Below are 27,220 nucleotides of genomic sequence, written 5' to 3' on the forward strand. Positions count from 1 at the left end.
CCTTGGGAGTCCATGGAGGCAAATGCCTGTCAATCTCTTCACTTGACCAGCATTGCCCACAAGAACACTGCTGCCGTTGCCTATCCTTCCTATGCCCTACCTGATCTCTGCCTGTTGGGGGTAAAGCTCTGCAGAAATCAGTGCTGACAGAACTGGTATTGATTTCCTTGAGTATGCTTGCTGCTGAGTATTGTGTAAAGTGGATCTCCTTTCTACTCATTGTGTCCCTTTTAAGTGTAAGGAATGCTCACACTGTAGTTTTTCTCACAGAAGGGTTCTTTAAGCTTGTGGTTCCATGGAAAGTGACATCATGTTGACTTCATCCTTCTGGCATGGAACTTCTATTACTTTGATCCATTTAATTGAAGGAAAGTGTTGATTATGTTCCTTTTGTGCTTTGATTTTTGCATGTTTTGCTTTCAGAGCACCAGAGAGTCCTGTGTTTCCCCCACACTCCCATCCCCAACTTGCTTCTTGTGTCTTTCCTTGCATGAAGTCATTTCTTTGCCCTTCCATCTGTTTTACCAATAATGTGATAGCAAATATTTGGTTATTTTGTTCTGTTTAACATTAACTATTCTCTGTAGAGCAATAATTGCTGGGGGGAGGGGAGAATTCTGCCTATAATGTAAAAGGGTTTTGATTTTGGGAAGGGGGAGGATTTGTAGTACTTGCTTTTATCCTTTCCCAGAACTCAAATAAATGCCATATTGTAATAAATAATAATTGCATGATTTTGCTCTCCCCACATTGGTAATTCAAAGAAATAACCAAAATACTTTTATAGTTAGGTAAAGAAAGACATCTATATTTAGGATTGAGTTTTAGCATGTGAAAAAAATAAAGATAAATATGAGGACCTTATATCTGTACACAAGAGACAATTGAGAAAGCAAAATACTATTTTTTTTTATTTTTATTGGTCTTGGAACCATGCATCCTTTAACCTGTATTTTCTTGTCGGCCTTAATATACCGTTTATAGGCATATGATGTAGATGTACTCCCTAGCTGTGGATATTATTCAGTAAATCCCTTTCTGTGGAACTTCATTATAGTGGCCAGAAGAATGTAAGTCATATGGATTGTTTGGTGGATTAGGCCTGAATACCTCAGAAATGCTGAGTCACTATAAGGAGAGAGGAAGAGTAGAGGAAATTGTGCGCTTGTAGGAAGAGAGAGGTAAAGCTAGAGAAATACAATTATGTAAAATGACTTAAAATATTTGATTTTTTTTAAAATCCCTTCCTATAAGTAGGGGTCTGCAGCCTTATTAGTGAAATATATGTAGAAATGAAGGGATGAAGGAGAAAACAGTGTACCAGGGAACAAAAAAAAAAAAAGTAATAAATTGCTTTCTTAGCACTGATCATCCTTATCCCCTTTGGATGTGGTAAAATGCCATCATAATGAGAGGGTGTATGTGATTTAAACTGTTCGTAGAACTTCTTGAAATAATAAAAAAGGAATGAGAGATGCTTTTTCTCACTGTTGGAAAAACAAACGTGTGCTAGTTTTGGCTAAATGGTCTATCTCCAAGGTGGACAGAGTTCTAGTTGGCAATCTGTTGTCTTTTCATGATCTAAAAAAATCATATTTCAAATACTTGGTAGTTGAAGACTCTAAAAATCTGTATACCTGTTTCCTCATAGTCAAATTAAGGCTAGCTGGTTTTGAGTTCTTAGGTTATTTTTGGTGTGAAATGCTCAAAAATGAACATCTGTTTATAAAAACACAGTGATGAAACTTACAAGAACTCTTAAACATGCTGGAGAGGTCTGAGTCATGTGTGCTCTGTGTTTCTGAACTTCTGCAGATGTAAGTAGAATTCTGAATGAACTGAGAATCTCTTTACTGAACCAGTTGACTGCTGTGGTTCATTTTTGTAGGCTAGGTATACCTGATCATTAGGAGGTAGCAGAAAGACTGCTATGTGACACAACTTGTCACAAAAGGCTAGGACCAAGTCCTTACTGTAGCCAGCAAAGAAAAAAATCTTGCAACACAAGATGTGGTCTCAAAATAAAAGGATTGCCAGAGAAACACAGCTGTCTTTAGATCGCTGAATCATAAGTTCTCAGAAGTTGTAAAGAAACTAAGTGCATCGTTCTAAGCTGTTAGTGTAATTTTTGGGAGGAGGGAGGTGTTAAAAAAACTGGTTTGCACACCCTAATGACTAGGAAAAAAAAAAAATAAAGGAATAGTGAAGACAGTTCCACACCCCACCCCCCAAAAAAACCAACCAACCAAACAAAGCAAGCCTGTATTCATTTTGGGCTATTTTCTCGGGGTTAAAACTCCAGGTGTTTCGGAGTGCAGGTGCTTCCAGGTGCTCCTCTGTTTGTCATTTAAATAATGAAAATATGGCCAGGCTGAACATTGTTTTCTGCTATGTTGCCCTGCTTTAGAGGTTGAAATGCAGTGCTGTTTCAGTCCTTTGTGCAACTTTGGTATGTGGCATACAGAAGCTGAGAGGGGAAGCATCTTTAAGATGAAAGGAAAATAACTGTATCATGGCCATTACAAAGGAATCATAGAATAGTTAGGGTTGGAAAGGACCTTGAGATCATCTAGTTCCAACCCCCCTGCCATGGGCAGGGAGACCCCACACTAAACCATGTCACCCAAGGCCTCATCCAACCTGGCCTTGAACACCGCCAAGGACGGAGCATTCACAACCTCCCTGGGCAACCCATTCCAGTGCCTCACCACCCTAACAGTAAAGAATTTCTTCCTTATATCCAATCTAAACTTCCCCTGTTTAAGTTTGAACCCGTTACTCCTTGTCCTGTCACTACAGTCCCTGATGAATAGTCCCTCCCCAGCATCCTTGTAGGCCCCCTTCAGATACTGGAAGACTGCTGTGAGGTCTCCATGCAGCCTTCTCTTCTCCAGGCTGAACAGCCCCAACTTTCTCAGCCTGTCTTGAAGAAAAAGCAGGCCTGCTTTGTACAATATGAAAGGTAATGGTTAATAATCTCTCAAGAGGTGGCATCATGTGAATTCTTACTAAAATCCAAATAAAAATCCTATGACCTAATTATTGTTTTCCCTTCCCTTGCCTATCTTAGGCCAGATCTTCACTTCTAATCCTCGTGTAATGAAAACTGATCAAAATAATGAATGAACTTCATGTGGTTTATCTATATGGGTTTAAGACTGTTGGAGAACCATTGTAGTATGGTTCTACTGGCTTTGCTTTTTTGTTTGCCCCTTTTTTTTTTTTTTTCTTTACTCTGAAATTTCTGTGGTGCAGATCAATTTACACTACTTGCAAATTAATGATTTTGTGCACTTTGTCTCTTTTTCTATTCTGTATTAAATTCCTACTCTTTCTCTAGTCTCTATTGATTTCCTATTAATGCAAAAGAGTTACCTGGACTCTGTGTCTTCAGTAGTTACTGATTAACAGTAGGCTTGAAATTGGTCTTCCTATCTTCTTTCGTTTCCAGGAGTAGGAAGCCATCTTCCTTATGCCTTATGCCATCTATTAAGTAGATCTACATCTTGGTTTCCTGACTGAAATGTGGGTCATGATAGTTCCAATATTTTTTAAATTGTCATTTCAAGTGATAACCTATAAAATATTTCAGTTCCTCTGTGTTAGGTAGTGCAACAATTGCACTTGTTAGGCCTTGTTCTGAATTAAAAACCCCAAAAGTTTATAGGTTTTATAGCATTTTGGGGAAGTTGGGTACTGCAAGAGTGGTGGATTCTGGCCCCTGGTATTAAAAGAGCAACAGTAGGATTGCTTTCAGAGATAGGCTTGAGCCTTTGTTCACATGCTGGCAGACTTTGTTTCAGAGAACAGCCTTCAAGGCTTGAGGTTCAAGTGCATCAAAGTAACCTTTCTATTATTAAAGACCAGAAACAAATAATCAATGGAAGCTTTTCTGAAATCCTGTATGTTTTAAGCTGCTGTGATACTTACATATGTTGTTCAGTGTGAAATGCTTTATTTCCAATAAATGCTGGAAGGTTATAGAATCATAGAATCACAAAACGGTTTGAGTTGGAAGAGACCTTAAAGATCATCTAGTTCCAACCCCCTTGTTGTGGTCAGGGACATCTTCCACTAGACCAGGTTGCTTCCAGGGATGTGGCATCCACAACTTCTCTGACAACTTGTCAGTGTGTCACCACTACCACAGTAAAAATTTTTTCCTAATGTCTAATCTAAATGCCCCCTCTGTCACCTTAAAGCCATTCCTTCTTGTCCTGTCAGTTGTAAAAAGTGTGCCTTGTAAAAAGTCCCTCTCCAGATTTCTTGTAGGCCCCCTTAAGGTACTGGAAGGTCTTTAAGGTCTCTTCTACAGGCTGAACAAGCCCAGCTCTCTCAGCCTACCTTCGTAGGTAGGAGAGGTGCTTCTGCCCTCTGATCATCTTCACGATCCTCCTCTGGATTCATTCCAACAATTGTTTCTTTAATTCTAAATGCCATTGAAAAATACTTAGTTTTCAGATCTGTAATAATTCTATACTTAGGCTCTCTTCTGAGCACAGTTATCTTAGCATATGTGCAATATAGTAGATGTTTTCCAAAGCACTGAAGAAGGATGGCTTCTGTATGAAGTCTGAGGACAGACAAACAAGCTGAAAGAAGAGTAAGGAACAAATGTGTAGTAGGTCACATTCATTTGTGATAAAACTTGTACTATTTTCAGAGTGAAGGTCTAGATCAAAAAATGTTTTAATGGTGTAAAATCCATCTAAATCTGACTTAAGTTTCTAATTCCAAAATGGAAGTGATGAAACCCCTTGCTCAGATACTGAAATGAGAGCGGCAGCTCTTGGCCATTATTTTAGTCGGCAGAACTATATGCAGAAATAGACTATTAAAAGCAGTGATGGTCATGTGGAGATCATATCTGTTTGAATATAGCAAAAGGTCCGGAAGTACTATCAGTCAGTTAAACAATGCTGTTACTTTTGTTTAAAGACTTGTGACGGGACTCGGTATTTTTGAAGAGGTAACAGATCATTGCATTTGGCATAGTTTTACAGCTTTCTAGTCTAATTTTATCTTGAAACTTACAGTAAGCTAATGACTGACTTAAAAGAAACTGGAATTCTTTATGTATGTGGATTTTTAGCTTGGAAAACGCCTGAGAACTACCCCTTTGCACAAGCAGTTACAGCACTCTTAGAATGTCCCTAGTATGAAGAATCTCTTATTACAGTGACTATGCTAGTAATCTGATCTTCCAGAACAGTGATAAAAGACCTTTTTTTTTTTTCCTCTCAAATTCAGGTTTAGTAGCAAGAAAAATGATACTTGCACCCTCCTTCAGCCCACTCCTCTATGTATCATGAGTAAGTCTTTGCTGCAGAAAAACTTTATGTAATTTTGCAGCTTTGCTGCTGAAGTAGTTTACAGCTGTCAAAGCGGGAACCTCTGCAGAGGATTTTAAATTATAAACATGTACAGAGGACCTTGGTCTTTTGTTTATGTAAGCAAAGTATAATTATGCAGATGTGAACCATGTATGCCAGTCATACGAGAATGTGATGTTTAATCATCTGTGAAAAGACATGGTAAGATATCTAACTTCAAAATATAATATTCTTGTTTGAATTTGTATTTCTATGCCAATTAGAGCACCATATTTCAGATTACACTTTAGGCATTTTATTACACAGTAATTGGTAAGATAATACTGTGAAATAGTAATCACAGGATTTCAGACACTTTTCTGAAATATTTCTTCCCATCACCGTGGTACATGATGGTTGTTAATGGCTAAAACACTAGTGACAGCTCACTGTTAGCTTTCTGTGCTAACTTGTTACAAGAAAAATGTGAGTTTCAGAATTAAACACTTCAGTCTCACTACCTTCACCTGATTTCTGACTTACGGCTTTTATGGGTGCTTACCTATTTTCAACTAGCTTTGAAAAATCCGTATTTTGCTGCAGCAGTGATGCATCACATTCACCTGAATTCAAAACTGGTTTTGCTAAACTGCAGGGATCTAAAATCCAGTGTTCTTTTTGCAACCAGTAGTTTGAGCTGAGTTTGGTGTACAACATGCCGTATGGCAGGGTAGCAAGTTAGTATCAGCTGCTTTGCAGCTATTGCTTATGTGTCCAGGCTGCATCTGTTAAGTGAGGCACGCTAATAGATAGCAAGTGGTGTTTTTAGATACAGAGGTAATTGTTTTCAGAAATAGCAATGATACTGTATCTCATCCTACAGGATGAACTTTTTCTTATGATACCATAGACCAAGAATACAAGTTACTTTAAATTACAGAAAGAAAAAGAATACACGGTTGCTGGCTTAGAAACTTAAAGGGTGTTATACATGTATCATTGGATGGGCTCGTCTGGACAAAAGAAAAGCTATAGCAGATCAGACTAGATGTTCATCTGGGTATCCGTGATAGCAATCAGTAGTAGATGCTTAGGGAAGGGTATAGGAGCATAACAGTCACGGGGTGCTACTTCCTAGACCAGTCCCCCAGACTCTAGCAATTTGTGGTTCAGAATCTTCTAGGAACCAGAACTTGTCTTCTGGATTTAATAACCCTTGATGGGAGTCCCTGATCTGGAGGTTATCCAGGGATTTCTTTTTATTATTATTTTTTTTTTGTTATGCATACATTTTTAGTATCTGTAAAGTCTTGTGCTGAAGTTTTGGCATTTTGGCATGATTCAGTACAGCATGATTGATTCAGTACAGCATGATTGCTTTTGAAGTGTGATTTATTATGGCATATATCATCCTCCACACTTAAGCATTTTCTTAATTAAGTAGTTTGAATCTTCTTGAAAGATACTCAACAGTTTGCCTTATTTAGTTGGTTTGGAATTGTCGGTCTGAACAGCAGTAGTGACAAAAAACAAAATTTAAAGTGGAAAACCAAAATATTTGGGTATCTCTCTTGTTCCAAAAACTGTTTCAAAGAATATACATTTTAAGTAATGCGTAGTTTGGTAGGAGGAATGAAAGAAATGCTGCACCTTCATCAAACTGAAAAGAAAGCAAATTTTCGTTTCCAAACTAACCCTGGAAAAATTACATGGTCAGTGTTGATGTTGTATTTTTGCTCAACTTAGCTACCTATAGTGTTTGGGAGCACTGGTAGTTAGTATTGTTTCTAAACCAACTTGTAAACGTTGTTGATATATATTACACTAAATAAATCCTGATTGGGCAGTCAGTTTTTGCCATGTTACATGTGTCAGGAATGTTATGCGATAGATCTATAAATTATAATCTTATCTTAAAGGCTCGGTCTTCATGGTTTGTATATAAGAATGCAATATAGTCAAAATCACTATATCTTCGAGCAGAAGATACTTTGGAAAACTTCCAAACATATTTATAAAAACCATAATAAAACCTAGATACTTTAAGCAATTCCATAGTTATAATTTCTCATGTTTCAGAATGATCTTAATGGAATAGTACGTGCTCTTCTAAACTTTCCAGATAGTTAATATTGAAGTCTTGTTTGTGACATATATTTGAAGACATGTAATTTTAGGTAAATATTACATGGGGAGGAGACTGAAAGCAATTGTTCCTGTAACTCCAAGTGAATCTCTACGGGATAAAACTAATTGCAACCCTTGTCCTGCAACAAATTTTCATGTTTTTAAAAAAAATTAAATAAATTAATAAATGTACACTTCAAAAACATGACATTTTGGTTAACAGGTCTTGAAAAGCTTCTTGTGACACTTGTTTCCTTGTTTCACTGTGCAAAAAAGTGGAGAGGCTGAAAAGCCAATCCTGCTAGGCATGCATTTAAACCGAGATCTTATTATTTTTTTTTAATATATATGCTAGCTTTCATCCTTGCAGATTCTCTGATTCTCTCCATCAAGTCAGCTGCTTGTCTTTATACTTAAACTGTTCTACTCTGGTGATTTAGAGCAGCTGGAAACAGTTTGCCAGGCTGGTGTGACCTCAGCAAATTGGCGAACTGGTTAGACAGCTGTTAATATTTACCAGAAATTGTAACAGAGATAAAGCTCGATGCTGGTTTGTGTCCATCTTATTTTAGATACCACCTAGGAATACAATTTTTAAAATTTGTGTTTAAAATTATTGTATTTGTTTAATGAACAAAATGTTTATTAAACAAATATTTATGTAAGAGACTAATGATGTTAAACATCTTTGAAAATTTTGTAACTACACATTTGTTTTAAAGAAGCTTGATAACAAACCTCTGGGACCCTGTTAGCAGGGAAATGATCATTTTGGGGGCAAAGAATGCTAAACTAACACTGGAAACGTCACAGCTGGCTTTAGTAGCCATAGCAACTTTAGAAATATTATTTTAATTCTGTTAAAAGGTTTTATGAAAGATGATGCATACCTATGCTGAAAAATAAGGCAAAAATCAGTGCTGTTCTGTCTAGTGCCAGAATGGAAGATGAACATAAAACATCTATCCTTTGTGGAAAAAATTTCCAAAACAGTACAAAATTGTAGGCATTGTGGGCCATAAAAGCTAACCTTCATGTTATTTAAGTTATGCCATAAACTAGCTAAACTTTATATAGTTTTTGTGACATACCTAAAGATTCATTGTGGTGTTTAAGCAAAAGACAAAAAAATACTATTTTTCGTTAAAGGGCTTAGTAGTAATATTCCAACTTTATGTAATCGTTAATGCCATAGAAGATTAGTGTATAAGTAAGCATGGTTTGATTAGAACATTATCAGGTAAGAACTTCTATGAAATTCAGATCTAATCTCTTCTACTTTGTTGGAATGGTGTCTTCACAGAAACGAAATTCTTGGATCATCTCTCTTCTCATTTTTCTAGAGAACAGATGTTTTAAATGTGTTTGGCTACAGTTAAAACAGTATAGAAAATAATAAAGAATACAATTTATATATCTGAGAAAAATTGAATATCCTGAAAGTTAAAGTTAACTCCCTATGCAAGACAAGCTAATAGGGTTTTTTTCGTTGTTGTATGTTGAGTTGATGAGTTGTACGTTGTATGTACAGTGTTCCGTACACTGGCTTGGCTATAATGCCTATTACAAGCCTTTAATTGTGACGGGATTACTTTGGCAGCATCTTTTGTAACATGTAATACAAATCGTGCTGTGACTTTCTTGTTTGAAGGTGTGCATTATAGGTGCTTTAATTATTTCAGGCCTTTTAAAGTGAACAATGCAGTAACTTAATTAAAAGAACGGTATACTACATAACTTATGCTTTTGTTACATAGTCATGTCATTATGGAAAAAATATAGACATTTAGATGAATAATATTTTTTTTTTTCCCCTTCTTGTTCTTGTGAGGAATGAGTGTGTATTTGAATGCTTTTCAGGTACTATTTGCTTCTCTCTTCCTTTACCTTCTAAAAAGGCAAATCCTTTTGAATAAGAATTTGGTACCAGGGCAAAGCTATGCCAATGAGATTCATGAAGATAAGCAGGTTTTCCATAACTTTGTCACAGGTGTTTATCACACATTTGCATATAAAGCTCAGTGATTCTTTTGACAACTTTAAATGTTCTGCAAAACTGTATAGTACTCCTGTGTGTTTATGTTTACAGGCTGTACATCTGGCCCAGGCAAGTTTCCAGATTGAGGCCTTTGGCTCCAAATTCATCCTTGACCTCACACTGAATAAGTAAGTGCACGATTTGAGGTTTCTTTTTTTCCTGCTCTTACTGTCTTTAACTTATGGTACAAGGTCAGGGCACATGAAATCCTGAGATCTGTGGAAAAATATGCTGTTACCAAGTTTATTAATACAAAATAACATTTAGGCTTTTTTAAGCGAGGTAACTGTTACCCTTGCTGACACCTATAATATACATACCCTTAAATTTTATCATTCATGACAAATAAATGATGACAGAGAGGTTTCGGTACCAGTTGTGCTTGAAATGTGTGGCTTTTCTTGTGCATTTTTTTACTTGATAAACTGTCATGCAGATGTTACTTTAGTTGCTAATGTCAGTGTGTAGAAATATTGTAAATACTGGCTCATCTTTAATGATCTGGAAAACGTGCTATTGTCACTATTATCATTAAGCTCCTAATGAAGTAGGAATCCTAACAGTTTTCCTGTACTGAAAGGTGCAGCTAGAGTCTGTTTACCGGTAAGAGAATTTTCCATAATTGTCAGGTCTAAAAGATCTGACTTGTAATACAGGTCAGTGGTGGTTTAGTTGTTTGTGTCACATCTATTTATATCTCAGTTGAAGGTATAAAACTACGTGTTTTTCTAAAAATTGTCATGAATATTTTTGCCACTGAAAGTTTGTGCTGAGAAAGTTTAAGAATAAGGTAGATGTGTAAAATCAGTACTAAATACTTGACAGTATTGCTTAAAAATGCATTTGCCCCTTTGGCTGCCCTTGAGGCTTTCAGCATGCTTAAAGGAGACATAAATAATTTACAGAAACAATTTGGTTTAAAAAAAAAATAAAAGTGTTCCTCTGGTCCATGTGAGGTCTTATTTTGGTCTTAATTGTCATGTAATGAAAGTTATATTAGGGAGAATAATGCAAGCTTATTAAATCTAATAGCTTTTCAAAGCGATAGGCTGTGGATTTGTAAAATTTGAACTGTTATATTCACATATTTTGTTGCCTAGCTTTTAGTTATTGTTGTTTTGCTGTAAATGTGGACTGCAAACATTCTCCTTCATCCGTGCATGATTCTGAAGTGAGGTTGTTCTTGCAGTAATGTCTTAAAATATGACACAAAGTATTGAGTGGCTGACAAAAGATGTGTTAGTATCAAACAGGGAATGGCATGCAGAATGGAAGGAGAAAGAAAGCTTGAAGATAACTGGGTGTTCTCTAGCCTCTGGAAGAACTATAGTGTAGTGTGCAAGACTGGTGTTTATGAAACCCATGCAGAGTAATTCCTGTGGGATAATTGTGACATTTGTGAAGGGAACCTTTATCTAGTGGTCTCTAAGCCACAGAGAGTTTCTCCTCTTGGTCTGCTTTGCCACTGTTCCTGTTTGTATGTCCAGCCAATAGCAAGGCTGAGCACACATTCCCACAGTGGCACTATGCATAGGATATGGTCACACAGACCATCACAGATTAAAAAACATTGCCTTTATTGGTACCACTTATAAATGCAATCAAGACTCAGGTGAGCAAGAATACAGACAGCCTGATAAGGTTATTCTCTAGCTGATGCGAACTGGAAGTTTTCTAGTGAAACACATGCACCAGCCCTTACCTGATTCACAAGCGTGTCCACATTCACAGACTCAAATGTTAACACAGGCTTTAAGTTCATTAAGCATTAATGTCTAGGCCTGAGGTCTCTCACTTGGTCACTTACATTCTAAGTCTTTCTAGGTGGAGGTTTTCTCATAGTTGTTGACTGACTCTGAAGTTTGCTTGCACATCACACCTATGCAGAGTAGAGAGCAAAGTCACACAAAAAAAATGTTACAAGTAAGACTCAATAAAAACATAGGACAGACTGTAGTGATCAGGGGCCCGGCTGGGCCAAACAAACCTACTGTCTTGCAGCTTACACTGATGACTTCATTTTATGCCACTTCTGCTCCGTTTTACTACACTTATTCTGTCCTGATTCACCTCTCCTATCTTTCGCGCTTCCTCAGAACATACCATAAAAATGTTTGCACATTTCCACAAGCCCCTACGCACATCATGTAATAAGTTTGTTCTTTCCCAGGAGACCCATGATGACACTGTTTACCACTTCTTATCTGTTGTAAAGTTCTGGTTGAATCTTTTCAAGGCCATGCCTGAATGGCTCCTTCCTTGGCCCATCAGTCAGTGACCTAAGAGAGGTAACAGCCAAGACCAGAACTCTTATCTCCTGTTCATTAGGATTTATGTGTCTGGGTATTAGTTGCTTTTCCTGTCATAGTCTCTTATGTTGAATGGCTGTTAACCAAATCCATCAGAAACCCAACAGCCTTATGTTCCCTGTATCTTTGCAGTGTTACCCGTTCCCAGCCCTGGTCTTTGTTCTTGCTTATGTATAGCAACAGATGGTCCATAAAGAAAGTAAGTGTATATCTATTTTTCCAGCTGTTTGCTTTATCAGCAATCAAGAAATGCAATATCTTTCATGTCAAAAAGAGAGAGGGAGATCACTTGTGTGCACCTTACGCGAGTAAGTTCTGCATATGGGGTATCAAGAGTTTTCTTACTGGCTACGTTTAAGATGCAGGGTGTTCAAGTACCTTACTGGTATCCCTATGGTTTGCCTCTTTATACATTAGGTCTTCTAGCTTCCTAGGTGATTTTTGACTCACAAACATTTGACTCTCTCTCTGGTTCTGCTCCAGAAAACAATGACTTAAAAAACCTGTCCTACTTTTTGACCTGACATAACACTCTAAACCTGTAAGTCATAAAACTTGTAGCATCATAGATTGTAAATACTCACAGACAACAATTTGGAAAAGACTCATTCTCATATCTCAGTTACATTTATGTGTTCAGCAAAATGCTGCCTTTGCTACTGTGTTGGATTATGAAGGATTTTAGTTGGCTTGCTGGTGTTACTAATGTCTAGTCAGAAGGAAAGGCAGAACAACAACAGGGCCACAGATTTGAGCTAGTAGATGCTATTGGCCAAAATAATCCATTTGCATGTGGAATACATTCAAGGGTATTCTGGATTTTGAATGCATGTTGAATATCTACTTTTATCAGTTACTGTAAGATGAGTTAATGTCACCTACTCTGTGTATTCTGGTTTTGTGTCTGCCTTTTTTAGGAAAGTTCTTTGAGTATATAAAGCTAAAATAAAGATGGTTGTTGCTTACAAACCGGCTCTAGTTTTCTTTACCTTGATTGGAATCCCTGTCTTTGCCTGCCTTCTATGTTCCAGTTGCTCCTTTTTTTTTTTTTTTTTTTTTTTCCACACCAAGTTTTAGAACCAGGGGGGAAGGAAAATTGGATATTCACTGGCATTATATTATATTATTTACATTATATTATATTATTACATTATATTATACTGTCAAGATTTTGTAAAAAGAGCAGGTGGCAATCTGAAAGTTTGAGGCATGTTAATGTAAATTTTGTACTTGATGTTTTATATCTTGCTGTAGTGTGATGGCACAAACAGCTTGAAGGAAATATAAGCCAATCAAACCTCTTGAAACCAGTGTGCAAGGCAAGTAAAATGTAAGATTTCTATGAAGTTTGAATGAATTTTTCAGTTGCACAAGGTCTACAGGTGTTAAAACAGATGAAATATAATTTGTTAACCTTAAGGTTGGCAGCGTTTTATGACAAGACCAGGGAAAAAGGTTAGAGAGTTAATGCTTTTGGTACAAAAATGAAAGATCATATGGTACTAGTGAGGTAACAATCCTGTTTGAAAAATTAAGGATTTTTTTAATAATTCAGCTATGATTATCTGTCCAAACTTGATAAAATTCCCTATGCAACAAGTAACATGTAACATTGTCTTAAAGCCCTATTTATATGAAAAGCCTTTTAAAGTGTTAATGAATTTCAGTAAATTCATATTTTTGTCCTCAAACAATAGTTCGAATTCATTTGTGGTAACAGTGTAGTTGAGTAGTCAGTGATATTAGTAGAGTGGAACAATTTCTTATTTTTTGTTTATGTATTACATACACAAATGTCTGTCAGGTGCTAACAATTTATCTTTCTCACCACCACTTAAAAGGCTTTTAAGTTGTCCTTCTGTCGAAGGACAAGTGTTTCTGCAGGTAACTCTTATGTTGTGTTTAAAGCTAGCAGTCTTTATGTTCCAGTGTAATATTAAAACAACATGAGAGAGCAATACTACCAAAAGCAGTAAATAAAAAATGTCTGCTTGCTGTTTTTAGTGATGAGGTAAGTTGGCTGTATTGCCTGGTAGTCAATGCTCTAGCACTAGTCTCTAAATAAAGGAGTCTCCTCTGGAGCATGCTAGAGCTTTTCCCTATTGGGACTGTGGTGGCTGAGGCAGATACAAGGACTGGGGAGTTAGGTACCTGAGCTGCAGAGAAACAGGAGGTAAAAACCTAAGACAAACACTTTTCTCCCTTGCTGCTGAAAACTTCCCTCAACATTTAGGATTTTGGGGAAAACAGGGGAAATCACCAAAACCAGTCTGTACTTCTCAGCTTTTTAATTTTCCCTGTAGAAGTCCACCTTTCCAGGAAAATTGATTTTTCTGTTCAATTAAGAGATAATATTTAAAAAAAAATAATCTGATCTCTTTGGCATAAACTGAAAAAAAAACCAAAACAACAAAACCCATGACTTGTGACTATAACATGACTTAAATATTTGAGATATTAGAATATGGTGACTGTTGTGAAAAGTCGATTTCTTAGATGAAGCGCAGCATTACCGCCAATTTATGTATCAGTTTAAAGCTTATAATTGTTGTGTAGCCTTTGTGGTCTGTGTTCCTGTAGGGCTCACTTTAACTTGAGAATAGTCCCAGAAGAGATTCCATTTTTGGCAAAATTTAGAAAACAATAGGGCAGTAACTGGTTACTTGAGAATCTATTTGATTCTTGTTTTTTCTCAAAATTATTTTTTCAATGGAAATTGGAAAACTAGTCACAGTTTTCCTGAAGGAAACTTCAAATATTTATAACATTTTTTTAAATAAAAGCTTAAGCATTTAGAATGCTAAGTTGATCCTATAAGATACACAGGCTGTGTAAATTAAATGTGATAATACTACTGTGGCAAGTTTAACTGTAGTCTGCTTATTAAAATTTGTTACAGCAAGATGCAAAGAACTCAGCATTAGGATTTTACAACAATGCGTGTGTACTCCTGTGTGTACAACAATGCGTGTGTACTGTGAGTATGAATAAGTCTTGAGCATCTTGGCTGTAGATAAGGGAGCTTTACTGCCTCACTTGCCACTCTTAGAACTGGAGGCAACCTACTAAAAGTGATCATTTGCCTCGGTGGGCATTTCACATGCAAAAAGGCTTAGACTAGACACAGATACTAAAACATTTCCTTGTTTTCCAAGACATATTAATGTGTTAAAAAAAAAAGATTTCTTTTGTAATTTAAAAAATTATAAAAACCTGATGGTGAAGAAGCTTCCTGCTCGATTATTCAGCTGTAAATTAGAATTCTTTTCCATCTGGTCACTAAGGTTATGATTAAAATGTGTATTTATTATATTTAATATTAGAATTTCTAATATTATGTATGCACTGTCTAGTTTTACTCATTCACTCTTCTAGAAGTATAGTAGGAGGCAGCATCAATCCTGCCATTGATCAAGGACTTGCACTCAGCTCAACGTCTCCCACAGTTCTCAGCAGTATTTCCAGCTCCTTATCATCTCCTTCTTTCATTTGTCCTATGACTTTCCAGATCAATCCTTTTAATATTTTTTCTTCTTTTTTGATCTAATTTTTCTTCATCTCATCCCCTTCTCTTTAGCAAATATTTATAGAATAAGAAGTGTGTATGTATGTTTCTTTGTATGTTTTATAGGGGATAACTTTAAACTATAGCCATAGAGATTAATATTGTAGTCCCTGATTTTCACGCACTCAAGTTTTGGATTCCTCTGTAGTAATTAAGTGATGTCCCTGTGCCTGCTGTGCAATGCGTGAATAGAGATGTGCTCCATAAAATGACTATCAATATAATCACTGACAGCACAGCTTATTTCAAAAAGACTGTAAGAAACTCAGCATAGGCTAATTTGTTTGAAATTCCACTTTTTCTCTTTTGCGCTGATGTAAGAGCTTGTGGGACGTATGTGCTTCAGGGGATCTGGGAGCTGCTGGTAAACAAAGCCCAGCCCAAACCAAAATTAAACAAAACCAAATGATACCTCCCATTCCCCAAAGCAAACAAACAAACAAACAAAACTCCACCCTAAAACCTGAGAGGACACGCTGTTTGTCTAAAAATGCACACCCTGGTGTTGTGCATGTTTAGCCTTCTTGTCAGACCCCTTTCTTATGGAGTGAAAAGACTATTCTGCGCACTCCTGATCCTGGTTTTAATGAAGTATGTATCTGGCGCCCTTCTGAGCAGGGTTCTGAATGCCTGTCAGCTGAGATGCAACCACAGCCATTGGTTTGGTGGATCGCTAGGGACGGCAAGCTCAGCGCAAATACACATCTGGGACAATATGACAATGCTATAAAATTTTGTGTGGCAGGATAAGGATGTTTATTGCCTCCTTCCATGTAACAACTACAGGTATCAAATACAGGAGGAAGTTTGAAAGGAGGTGCTTCTTACAGAAAAAATGAAAATGCACATCTTGTCACAGGATATTGTGCATGTTAAACTGTTTACAGGAGTTAAAGGATTGGGAGAACTTACAGAAATCTACTGAAGGCCATTGAAAACAATTATACTAATTGGTTTATGAAACCCTGGTCTCACAGATCCCAGGGTGCTGGGGAAACTCCCTGAAAAATTGCTATATGTGTGTGTTTGCTGTCAGGCAACACACTAAGCAGCTGTCTTAGTTGATATGTCTTCTCTTAGGTTATGTTCTTACTCCTTACTTGCATGTAACCACTGTAAAGTGGCAGTGGTTAAGGACTGTTCTCTTTCTAATCTAGTAGATTTTTCAGCCGGAGATGGTCCAGTCTTGTCAATAGCGAGATCTTAATGCTGAAGTGAATTACTGGGATCTCGGATTCTGTTATAGTCAGGCTGAAATCTTTGCATTCAGTGCTAGTATAAAGCCTGTGCATGCTTGACAGATCAAGCATATCATCAAACTAGCTTCTAAGAGCCCATACCACTGAGTTTAACTTGATTCAATGACAGAATTGTATCTGTCAAATGGACAAAAGCATCCAACGGGCATTCTGTTAAGTAATTCAATTAAGTTATGTTGCTGAGACACTGATACTGAGCTTGAATCATTTCAGAATACTTAAAGTTATTTATTGCTTGGTAGTACATTAGTATAAAGAATAACCTAAGAAGTATGCAAGAAAGATAATTCAGCTGTAGTTCCATTTTTGCAGACTGTGTGCTAGGTTCCTGGAAGCTAACTTGGTTGCCTGTATCTTTTAGTCATTTCATAGACTTTACCTACGTAAATCAATTCTTTTCATCAAGACAGTCAGACACCAGCTGAGGTAGGACAGTGTTCACACTGCAGCTCTCCTGCTAATGGAAACAGCAGCAGTGAAATATGTGCTGGGGAAGTAGATGCAAGTTCTTCAGAAAGCATCTGCTGCTTAACAGCTGGCCTGTGTCTTCAAGGCAGCAACTACTGGGAATGACATATCCCTTTGCTGCTTATTTTGCATCTCTCAATGTAACTCATAGAAGAGCTGGTGATGCAGAACAGCTTAATAAAAACAATTTCCTAAGACAAACAAGACAGGGTGGGAGGAACTGCAGGAAAGGACACAGCTGACTAAAATTTTCACGAGTTCATTCAACATGTTGCCATTTGATACATTCATTGTAAGGCATCATACTAATGTGTCACCAGCCTAAATATGCCCATGGCAGGGGGGTTGGAACTAGATGATCTTAAGGTCCTTTCCAACCCTAACTATTCTATGATTCTATGTCTGATGTCATCATGACTTACACAATTTTTTCTATTAAAGCTTGCACTGTCTCTAGTGTTCATAGTATTGAAAATGAAATTTCTTGTACTGGATGCATTTCTGCTAAATCAAAATGTAAATGCGTCAACTGAAAGGTGATAGAACACAGTCTGGTGTAGATAAAACACAAATGTATTTTCTAAAATTCAGGGCTGCCTTTCAGAGGTAAATTTGGGCATTCTATAAATGATAATGAAGGAAGAAGAATTGTTTTGTGATGTGTAGACCCCTACTGTATGCATGAGTTCTGTATCCATTCTTCAGGCATTTGTAGTTCTACATGGGCTCTTAGTCTATTATAGGCCATTCTTTTTGATGCTACTTGCATAAAGCATCCCATTGCACCTTCCAGTGGCAGTACAGTGCTATTCTGTCTATTTTTCTTCCATATTAGAAAAAAAGTTTGAAAGATATTTTGGTTAAGTGTGTGTTTGTTGCTGTTGGATTTTCTGTTTGTTTGTATTTTTGTTATTGTTTTTACCCTTAAATAATTTCTCCTGTCTATTAATGCTGACAAATCTAACAATAATAGGTAAAAGTTTTGGTAGAGAAACTTGGCAGAAGTGGTTTTATGCTTATTTTTACAGCTGTTGTTGTTCCTGGAGCTTTAGCAAAATATAGAGCAAACTTCCTTACTCGAATTCTGGCTTTGGCTTTGTGGCAATAGTGGAACGTTTTTGTTGAATTTTCCAGTCCTAGGCTACTCTCTGCACTATCACATTTCAATACTAACCATTTATAAACACAGTTTGGTTTGTACTGATTTTGCTGTGAATATAGAGAACAGTCTGAGATTAACTTTATTACATAAGCAACTGATTGGATGAACTAGCAACTTTCAATGAATTACCATCTTTCATGAATTCTTTCATGAATTAACAACTTTCCATGCTGGAAAATGTCTGCAAACATACTGTTCCCTTTCCATTTTCTCATCTTCCCCTGAATAAGATGGTGGTTGTGTAAGATGGTGGTTAGATTAACAGTATATATTGAGGGATTCCTGGATGGTTTGAAGTAAAGTGTTCTTTAGGATGTTTGCTAGTGTAGACAGATACTTGAAATATGAGTAATGAGTAATGAAATATGATACAAGGTACCTGGCAAAAATCAGGTACCTACCAAGGTAAAGGCATACAGTTTAAGGAGAAGCTGTCTGACTGTTCAATGGAAAATTCAAAATTCTTGCTGCCCTGTGGGAAATCTTAAGAGAAAAGTGCCCTTGCAATATGTTGGTGGTTATGCAGAGCAAGCTTAAGAACATCCTAATGATCAGAAATTAGTGTTAAATACCTTGTTAACAGCATAACATGAGAATGGTTTTGTAAAAGACAATAGCCTTGTAATAGATTTTCTACTCCAACTTCTAGGTGGTAGATACTGTGTTACATTTGGCAAAAGGGTGCACAAATTAAAATTGACATTTGGAAAGTATATAAGGAATCATGGGCCTGTATTTTCTTTAGAGGAAAGTTGTCGGTATGGAGAATTTCATTGATGTGCCCTATATCAAGCAGATCCCACAGGACAGTCACGTTAAAAAGTCAGCAATGGGAAAAGTGGAGTCTACTGGAAAAGCCACTGTCTGCTTCATTCGTGCTTTGTACTTGTAATATATATAGAAATATTCCATCATAAGCATGTCATGTTAGTTATCCTGTCATGCGGGACACTGTATTTACTATCTGAATCAGGAATCCCTTTGCAATTTTAAGTAATGAGAATCTAAAGAATGAGAACTGTTGGTAAATGAAGGAAACAATTAGGTTACAACAGAAGGTCAACAAAAAAATCCAAGAAAGGAGAAATCAGCTTTGGAAAGATTCTGCAAAGGGTGAGCTAAAGAAATTTTGAGCAGCTCTTATGTCACGTGAATGTCACATAATCTGAGAATTAGTTGCGAGATGGTAGATGCAGTGGGAATTCTCATGAGATGCCAAATGCACTAGTTAGCACTGAAAGTTCTGAGATCAGTTGTGTAAGATTACTACAAGAGGGCTGAAAAAGGGGATATGAGCTTAAGCTTGATTTGGAAGTGGGTAGGTGAATGCTGATCCTGAAATTCGTTTGAGGAAACCAGATGGTCTCTGTGAATTCAAGTTGAAGTGTCTGTAAAAAGTCTGAATCTGGTCAAGGTGCTTTCATGTTGAGCGTAGTTCCAGTGTTTAACCCTGGAACTGGGTTAAACTGATTTTTGTAAACTTGTATCTAATCAGAATTTTCCATTTTCCTGCTTGTGTCAGTTAACTCTAGCCTTGTCTATACCATCCTATTAAGTAGGGACGACAGCAGTCCATATGCTTCATAATATGTATGAAAAAAGTGAAGAAGAAAAGGATGTTATCAACACTTTAAAGTTTAAATCCTCTGTATATGTAATCCTGTTTAGAAGCTTCAAACCTTGCCATATTGAAAAAGTAAATGTTTGTATTTTAGTCAAGCATTTACACTATTTATAAAGCATTTGTATTCTCTTGCAGAGAAAATTTATAGCTTACTATGATGCAAATAAAGAAAATGATTTTATGCAACTGAATTTATTTTTAAATCTGCACTTAAAAAGATATAAATTAAATTTTGCTATCAAAATTAAGGTTAAGACAAATGATGAGACTTCAGTAATTATTCATAGCTATTAGTGTTGGTTTTGCAGGCACAGAGAGCCCATAATGTGGTCTGTCAGTTCCATGAAAAAGGACTTTTAAGGGAACCACTGCTAACTGCCTTCTGCAGGATTGTCTCTGATAAGTGTAGTGCCTGATAAATGTAGCATGAAGAATTGATTGTATGAGCCAATAGCCCCAGAGTTAAAGTGTTACCAGGATTGCTAATAGTCTAATCTTAGTTTTAGATGCCCATTACTGTAGTTGTTGTTAGCCATGAATTCCCATCAGAACTATTTTGTCAGACTAGTCTTTCATAATGGTGGTGGTTTTATTCAAAGCAACTGTATTTTTATTTTGATACATGTACCACTGTCAGACCCTTTAATGACTTTTTTGGGGGGGTGGGGGGGAGTGGGGGTGGGTTCAGGCTCTTAGAGACCTGAAAAATGCTGAGAAATCTGGATCACATTAAGTAAAATGCTTATCTTGCACATATGATGGGCCCACTTAAAGTATTTAACTGCTTTGCTCTCCCTGAGCCTCTCTGTTGCAATCCTGATTATAATGGGGGGAAAGGTGAACGGGGCATTAACATTATTCCAGTATATATTTGCAGGCCTGCTAATGTTATAGTAAAGAAAAAAAAAAAGAAAAAATTTGAGCTATAAATAATGAAGTATGGGAAATCTTTATGCTTCAGAAATTTGTCTTGCCGGGGTTAGGGAAAAAATACAAGTGAGAAAAGAATCTGAGAAGAAAAAAGAAAGAAAAGTAGCATGGGGGGGGGGAGTTGTGTGTGCGTTTTTTCTTCTATTTGTTGCTTTTTGTGGGTTTTGGTGGTTTTTTTGTTTGGTTTTTTTTCGGTGGGGAGAGGGTGTTTTGGTGGTGGGGTTTGTTTGTTTGTGGTGGTTTTGTTTGTTTGTTTGGTTTTTAACATTACCCCTTTTGGAAAAAATCACGTACATTTTGTCAGTACCAGTTACTGGCAACAAACAAGGTTCTAAAGCCATGGGATATTTTTTTGCATATTTAAAAGGCTGATAATCTAATTACGCAGCTAAAGTACAGGGAATTAGGTTGCAGAATGAAATTCCCCCTTGTGTAACACTCTGACTTGCAGTGCGCCAGAAAACCATTTACTGGATACAAGCTGCTTGATTTTTTTTAAACTAATTTACAAGGAAAGAAAAAATGGTTTGAAAATGCTAACAAAAAAACCAGTCCCACCCATAGTGGTGTAAAAAATATTCAGATTTTTCTCATCTTCATTTTTCCTTTCTTTGGCAGTGACTTGTTATCTTCCAATTATGTGGAGATTCACTATGAAGATGGGAAACCAAAGTTTTCAAAGGTATTATGCTCTTAAAGTGTGTCAGAATGGTCTTTCTGAGGGAACAATGCCAAAAAAATGCTAAAAAAAGAGAAAAGTTTTGCAAGACATAAATTCACCAGAATTCTTTATTCACGTATGCAAGGTATCTGTGGCCTCCTCTTGTGAGGTTACCTCAGTAACACAAGAACTGTACAAAAAAGGAAAGCTGTGTGTCGGCAATTGATGGTGGTGAAGATCCAGATGTTGCCAGAACAATCACATCTTGTAAAATATAGGGGGTGGAGGGATTGAAGTCACCATCAGTATAGTCTTCATTAATTATTTACGTGTCCTTAGCACAAAGTGCAAGGGGAAGGTATAATGGTAATATAAGACATTCAAACAAACAAAAAAAATCTTGCAAGAATTACATAGTTGTGAAGTGGAAAATGGAAGACTTAACTCCGGAGGCTAAGGTTTCAGCTATTACAAAACCAGCATATTGCTTGACATCCAATTAATTACATTTGTCAGACTAGCTCCCAAATTTAATTCAGTGCCATGGGCTATTGATCCAGTGACAAAGAGATTAAAGTTATGCAAGAAAGTTCAGCCCTGACTAAGGGAAACAGATCTGTCTCGTTTGTTGTAGTAACAAAATGAGGACTGGCAGGTTCCTAGGAAGGTTATAAACTACATTTTCAGGCAATGACTTTTTTCATACTTGGTATGAATGCTGGAATGTTTGTTGTGACCTTATTACATGCGAAAGATAAATCTCTGTTTAGAGTGGAGGAAAGCCAGCATTCAAGTTGCATTTATGCCTTCAGCAAGTTGACTGTTGTTTGTCCAAGAATTAGACATCTAGTTTATTATTTTGTCCTTGCTGTAGAGAGTCTCAAATAAAACAATATATTGCTGATTATGGCAAAATTAAACAAATATATAGATATAGAAATGTAATTATCACAATATACTGTTTTTTTTTTTTTCCAGTGAAGAAGAAAAATAGTTTCACATAACATAATGAGGAAGTTGTTTCATTAAGACTCAGGACTGCAGAATAGGCAAAAATGCTAAATGATGCAAGAAAACAATTCCCTGTGGCATCTGGACAAGCTCATGCAATTGTCAGCTGCAGCACTAGCATTGAGCACTGCGGTGCTGAATCATGAATCTGGCTGGAAAATTATATCAGAACTTTAGACTCAGCAAATGGCCTAGCTTTGCATGCTGCAGTAACTTGATCCAAACTTCCTAGGGGATGTTTTTTGAACTGATTTATTTAGAAACAATAATAGAGCTCCTGAGGTCACATTAATCTATAAAAGGCTTCACTATAAGTTCAGAAAATATATACAGAATTTGTATAGGAGATCAAATAAGGACTGTATCCTGGTCTTTTGCAGTATCTTATAATCCTCTTTAGGCCTGAGTAAGTAAAATATTGTTTTGTTTCTGATGTGGATGTAAAGAAGTGCAGTCTTGATGAAAAGTATTGTATTTTCTAGAAAGGGGTAGTTTGTTACAAGGGTGAAAATACTGAAGAACAAACAGCAATTTCTTTAGCTGGATGACTGTCTTTTAAGAAAATTCTTGAAAAGCTACTTGTGTGAGAGAATCACAATTTAGTTGATAAAAAGCATGGCTTATGCATTCTCACTGATGAAAAATTAAATATGTAGTGTTTACATTCTGTGTAGTACTTTGATTTTAATTATGCACAATAGTCTGTTAGAAATTTCATTCAAATCTGAATAACTCATTAAATAAGATACAAAATGGAAATAACGCTTGTGCATAATTGAACAAAGAGCATTTACATTTTCTGTACTTACTTGAATTACGATTGCAGAAGCAATGGGTCCCATATGGTTGTTGGAATTCGAATGACATGACACCAGAATTAGGAATATTTTGATAGAGAATGGCATGTTTTTCAAGCAGTGTGCGAGGCAACAACCACACTTAAGGGATTTTCATAAAATTTTTTGAGAATACTTTTTCTATTTAGTTTAGCTGGGGTTATTGTTGACAGGCATTAAAGACCAACTATTTAAATGAGGTCAATTAGTATTATTCAGTTTTCCTCAGTTTAGCTTCACTGACATATAGCATCTGAATCTTTTTTTTATCTAACAGCTTCTGAATTTACTGGTCTTTTTCTTTAGAAAAGTCAAAATGCTGCTTTAGGAAAGTCAAAGTAATGTTTCTTAGTTTCTTTCTGAACATTCATAGTTTGAACAGCCTGTTAATATTGCTACAAACAAGTGTAGGTAATTTAAATGTTACTGGTTTTTGCATGAAAGGCAGGATCTTGTCAAAAACGTGAAACATGATTGCTGACTTCCTTAGAAAAAAACCCCACAAAAATCCTGCAATTTTTTTAATAATTTGGGGTTTGCATCTCTTTGGAGTTCTCTGCAGTTAAAATCAAGAGTTGACTCCTAGTACCTTTTTGATATGTACGGTAAAAATGTGACTGTATACTTCAGTGTAGCTAAACTGGATTAACTTTCTGGCTCATTCATCAGTAGTAATATTGGTACCTATAGTCTAATGACATAATATTTTAGTTGATAATTTTTTAGTGAGACAAAATTGGTAGAATTCAGGTCTAATCCAAATACATGCCAGATGATTGAAAACTTACCACTTGTAATTTTAACATACCTGAAAGATTTCAAGAAACAGTTCAATGCTCACGTAACCTGCATTGCACAACATTTTTACAGAATCAATTCACAGCAAGGAAATGCATTTAAAAGATCAAGAATGCTGTGACTTCAACAAAAGAATAACCCCTGTTATGGGTTGAAGACTTATGTAAGTTAGTCTTTAATGGGGACAGTTTTTCTCTTAAAAGCAGTTAGGGCTAGTCATTGGTATTTACTTTAGCAATCGTTGCTTTCTCTGAAATTTTACCTAATACAAGGTGTTAGGACTTTTTTTTTTGCCTTGATTTTAAGCAACAGGCATTAATCAGAGTAATTTTGTGTGTGTGTGATTGTTTGTTTTTAAATATTAGGGTGGAGAGCATTGTTACTACCATGGAAATATCAGAGGTATCAAGGACTCCAAAGTTGCTCTTTCAACTTGTAATGGACTTCAGTAAGTGCATGTTCTTATTTTTCAAACAAGGATATTAACTAATTATTACCCTTTAATATTGTCTCTTACTAGGCGAGGGACTGAAACTCTACAGGCCCAAAGATTTTTGATGTTTTGAAATGCCAGTACCAGCTATGCCAAGCTGCTAACATTCTTTTTAGTATCATTGGGATTAAAGTCTTTTGATGCTGACTCATGAAACCTTTGAATGTTGTGAGTGCAAATAAATATTTAATCAGATGACCTAATTGGTAAAAAAAAAAAATTATTCTTTAACAGTTTACATGCTCAATATTCATGTATGATTCTGTCAGCCAATGGAAAAATTGATCTCTTTGACAGATTGTACAAGAAAAAATATAAGACATTAGCCCTTACTAGGGTTAGTTACTGTTAAGTGCAGCTCAGCTGTTGACTGTATGCTGTGTATTAATTCATGTCTTAGGACTCCTCTTTCCAAGGTCAAATCTTTATTCTTTTTGATGCTTTATCATTACATTGCCATTATGTTCAGTGATAGTTGATTAAAATGTGCCTGATCTCTTAAAAAAATTCTTAGCTTTAGCCACATGTGGTAATGAACATATATGGAATTTATTTTAATATTGATCGGTTTGACAATCATAAGTTTCATTTTGTCTCACCAAAAATCAAATCCTGCAATCAAATTAATTGCCATCTAATCTGAAATATCACTTCTTTTTCTCCATGTTCCAGTGGCATGTTTGAGGATAGTACTTATTTATACTTGATAGAACCGATGGATTTGACCCATAGTGCAGTAAGTTTATTTTTATCTACTTTATTTGGTTTGAGAGTGTGCTCGAGGAATAGCAAATGACTGTATTAGCATAAATCAGTAAATGAGTGACCTCTCTCATGCATTCTTATGAAAAACAAAAGTATTTTAAAACACATGGAATTTATTTAAGGCAAGAAATGTGTAAGTATGAATTTCCTAAGATTTTCTCTACTTTTCATTAATCTTTCTTTTCCTAGTTATTGTTCATCATTTAGATATTGGGAATACTAATAAAACTGTTTCCATAGCAAATGATTATGGACTGTCTAAAAGTCTTTATCAATTTGCTCTAGTACTTGAACTAAAGGATTTATAAATTCATAAAAGGGATCTCTGGGAGTCATTTATTCATCCCTCTCTAGCTGGATCACATTGCTTCTGATTTACCATATTTTCACAAAGATTTAGTGAAGTAGATAATTGCATTCAGGTATCTTGCACTTTATATTTGTTAAGTCAGTGGTCACTGTATAGATTCAGGGATGCTGATCCAGAATATGCAAATATATGACTAAGCCGAATCAGCATGTAGGACTGCGGTTATGCAAATGTCTTGCTAGCTATTTGTGTTATAATATAGCTGCTCCTAAAACTTTAGCTGTTTATTTATGAAACTGATGCAGTTTCATAGGAGTAAAACCATGTAGATTTCTACCTCTTGAATGGTTCAAAGATTTGAGTGATCTTCAGTGAAATGATTCTGCAACATTGAGACTCAAAACGCTTAAGGTTTGTATCCTGCTTGGTCTGTAGGATATATTCCAAATGCTGTATCACAGCTCTCAAGCCTGTCTCGCTCTAGTATTTAGCGATGTATGACATACAATATAATGCTGCAGATATTATAGATACTATATAAAACTGCCTGCTCCCCAAAAAGTAAGCAAACCCCAGCAAAATATGTTCCTTTAATGTGTTACGTATTTCTTTTGGAAGTTCCAGAACAGTAGCATCCTACCCTTTGAAAGAAATCGCTTGTTTTGGCAGGCTCTGTAGAGGAGGTGTTACGGAAGAAAAGATAGGTTTTGTTTTTTTTTTTTTCTAGAACAGATACCAATTTGTGATAATTTGGGACTTGTCAGACTTCTAAAGAAAATACACATTAAAAGTCTTCTCCTTTTTAAGTTGTGTGCACCAATAAAACAGGGTGAAATAATCCTCTTAAAGACAGTGCATTGATTAGTTTCTTGCATTTTGCTGCAATTAGAAAGACACATTTCGTCATTAGTAGTAACAGTTGCTCTTCATCTGCAGGAAGATTTCAACTGGAAATATACTCTCTAATTTGATTGATTGGAATAAATGGTCTGTGTGCTCTAACACTAAGGCTTTTAAGGGACTTCTTTAAGTAATCTCAAAGACATCTGTGATACTTACATTTTGTAGGCCACTAAACGTTCTGAAGCATAGAGGCTCCTTTGTGTCCTCAGCATTGCAAATAGATTGCTTCGCATTAATACCATGCCAGACTGGTACTATGGTTGCTTGCATTTTATGGAAAAATAATGAAAATAATAAATACTGAAAGAAGTGCTTGACTCTTCACTTGACATTATTAATTAGAAGGATATGTCATATATTTTTTCTTATCAGGAAAGTAAAAGTAGGCCACATATCATCCAAAGAACACAAGCCACCAAGCAATTGCAGGACCTTGGTATGTTTTTGCTTATGTTATGAGTTTTTCAGTATTGAAAATAATCGCGTATATAACTTGAAAAAATTGAATATTTGGCTAACAATCTATATAGGATTACTGATTATTTAGAAAAACTGGAAGAGTAGATCCTAACCTGACTTTTTTCACAATTACTGCAATGGAGTTTAGAGTTGTCAAAAAAACCAGGAAAATTTGTATTTAGCTTCTTCT

The 27,220-nt window shown here is 36.1% G+C and overlaps 1 protein-coding gene across 1 annotated transcript in view; it reads left to right on the forward strand.

The window, feature by feature from the left end:
* ADAM23 (ADAM metallopeptidase domain 23) overlaps positions 1-27,220 on the forward strand; it is a gene marked incomplete at both ends in the record, with an annotated part of 69,912 nt that overhangs the window by 2,805 nt on the left and 39,887 nt on the right. Inside the window, 5 exons of the mRNA XM_080620878.1 lie at positions 9,529-9,605; positions 21,413-21,476; positions 24,466-24,548; positions 25,266-25,329; positions 26,944-27,007. Of these exons, the coding sequence (XP_080477004.1) occupies positions 9,529-9,605; positions 21,413-21,476; positions 24,466-24,548; positions 25,266-25,329; positions 26,944-27,007 (352 nt within the window). The remainder of the gene's footprint in view (positions 1-9,528; positions 9,606-21,412; positions 21,477-24,465; positions 24,549-25,265; positions 25,330-26,943; positions 27,008-27,220) is intronic.

Source organism: Psittacula echo (assembly GCF_963264785.1).
Source record: "Psittacula echo genome assembly, chromosome: 6".
In the NCBI taxonomy this organism is placed as follows: domain Eukaryota; kingdom Metazoa; phylum Chordata; class Aves; order Psittaciformes; family Psittacidae; genus Psittacula; species Psittacula echo.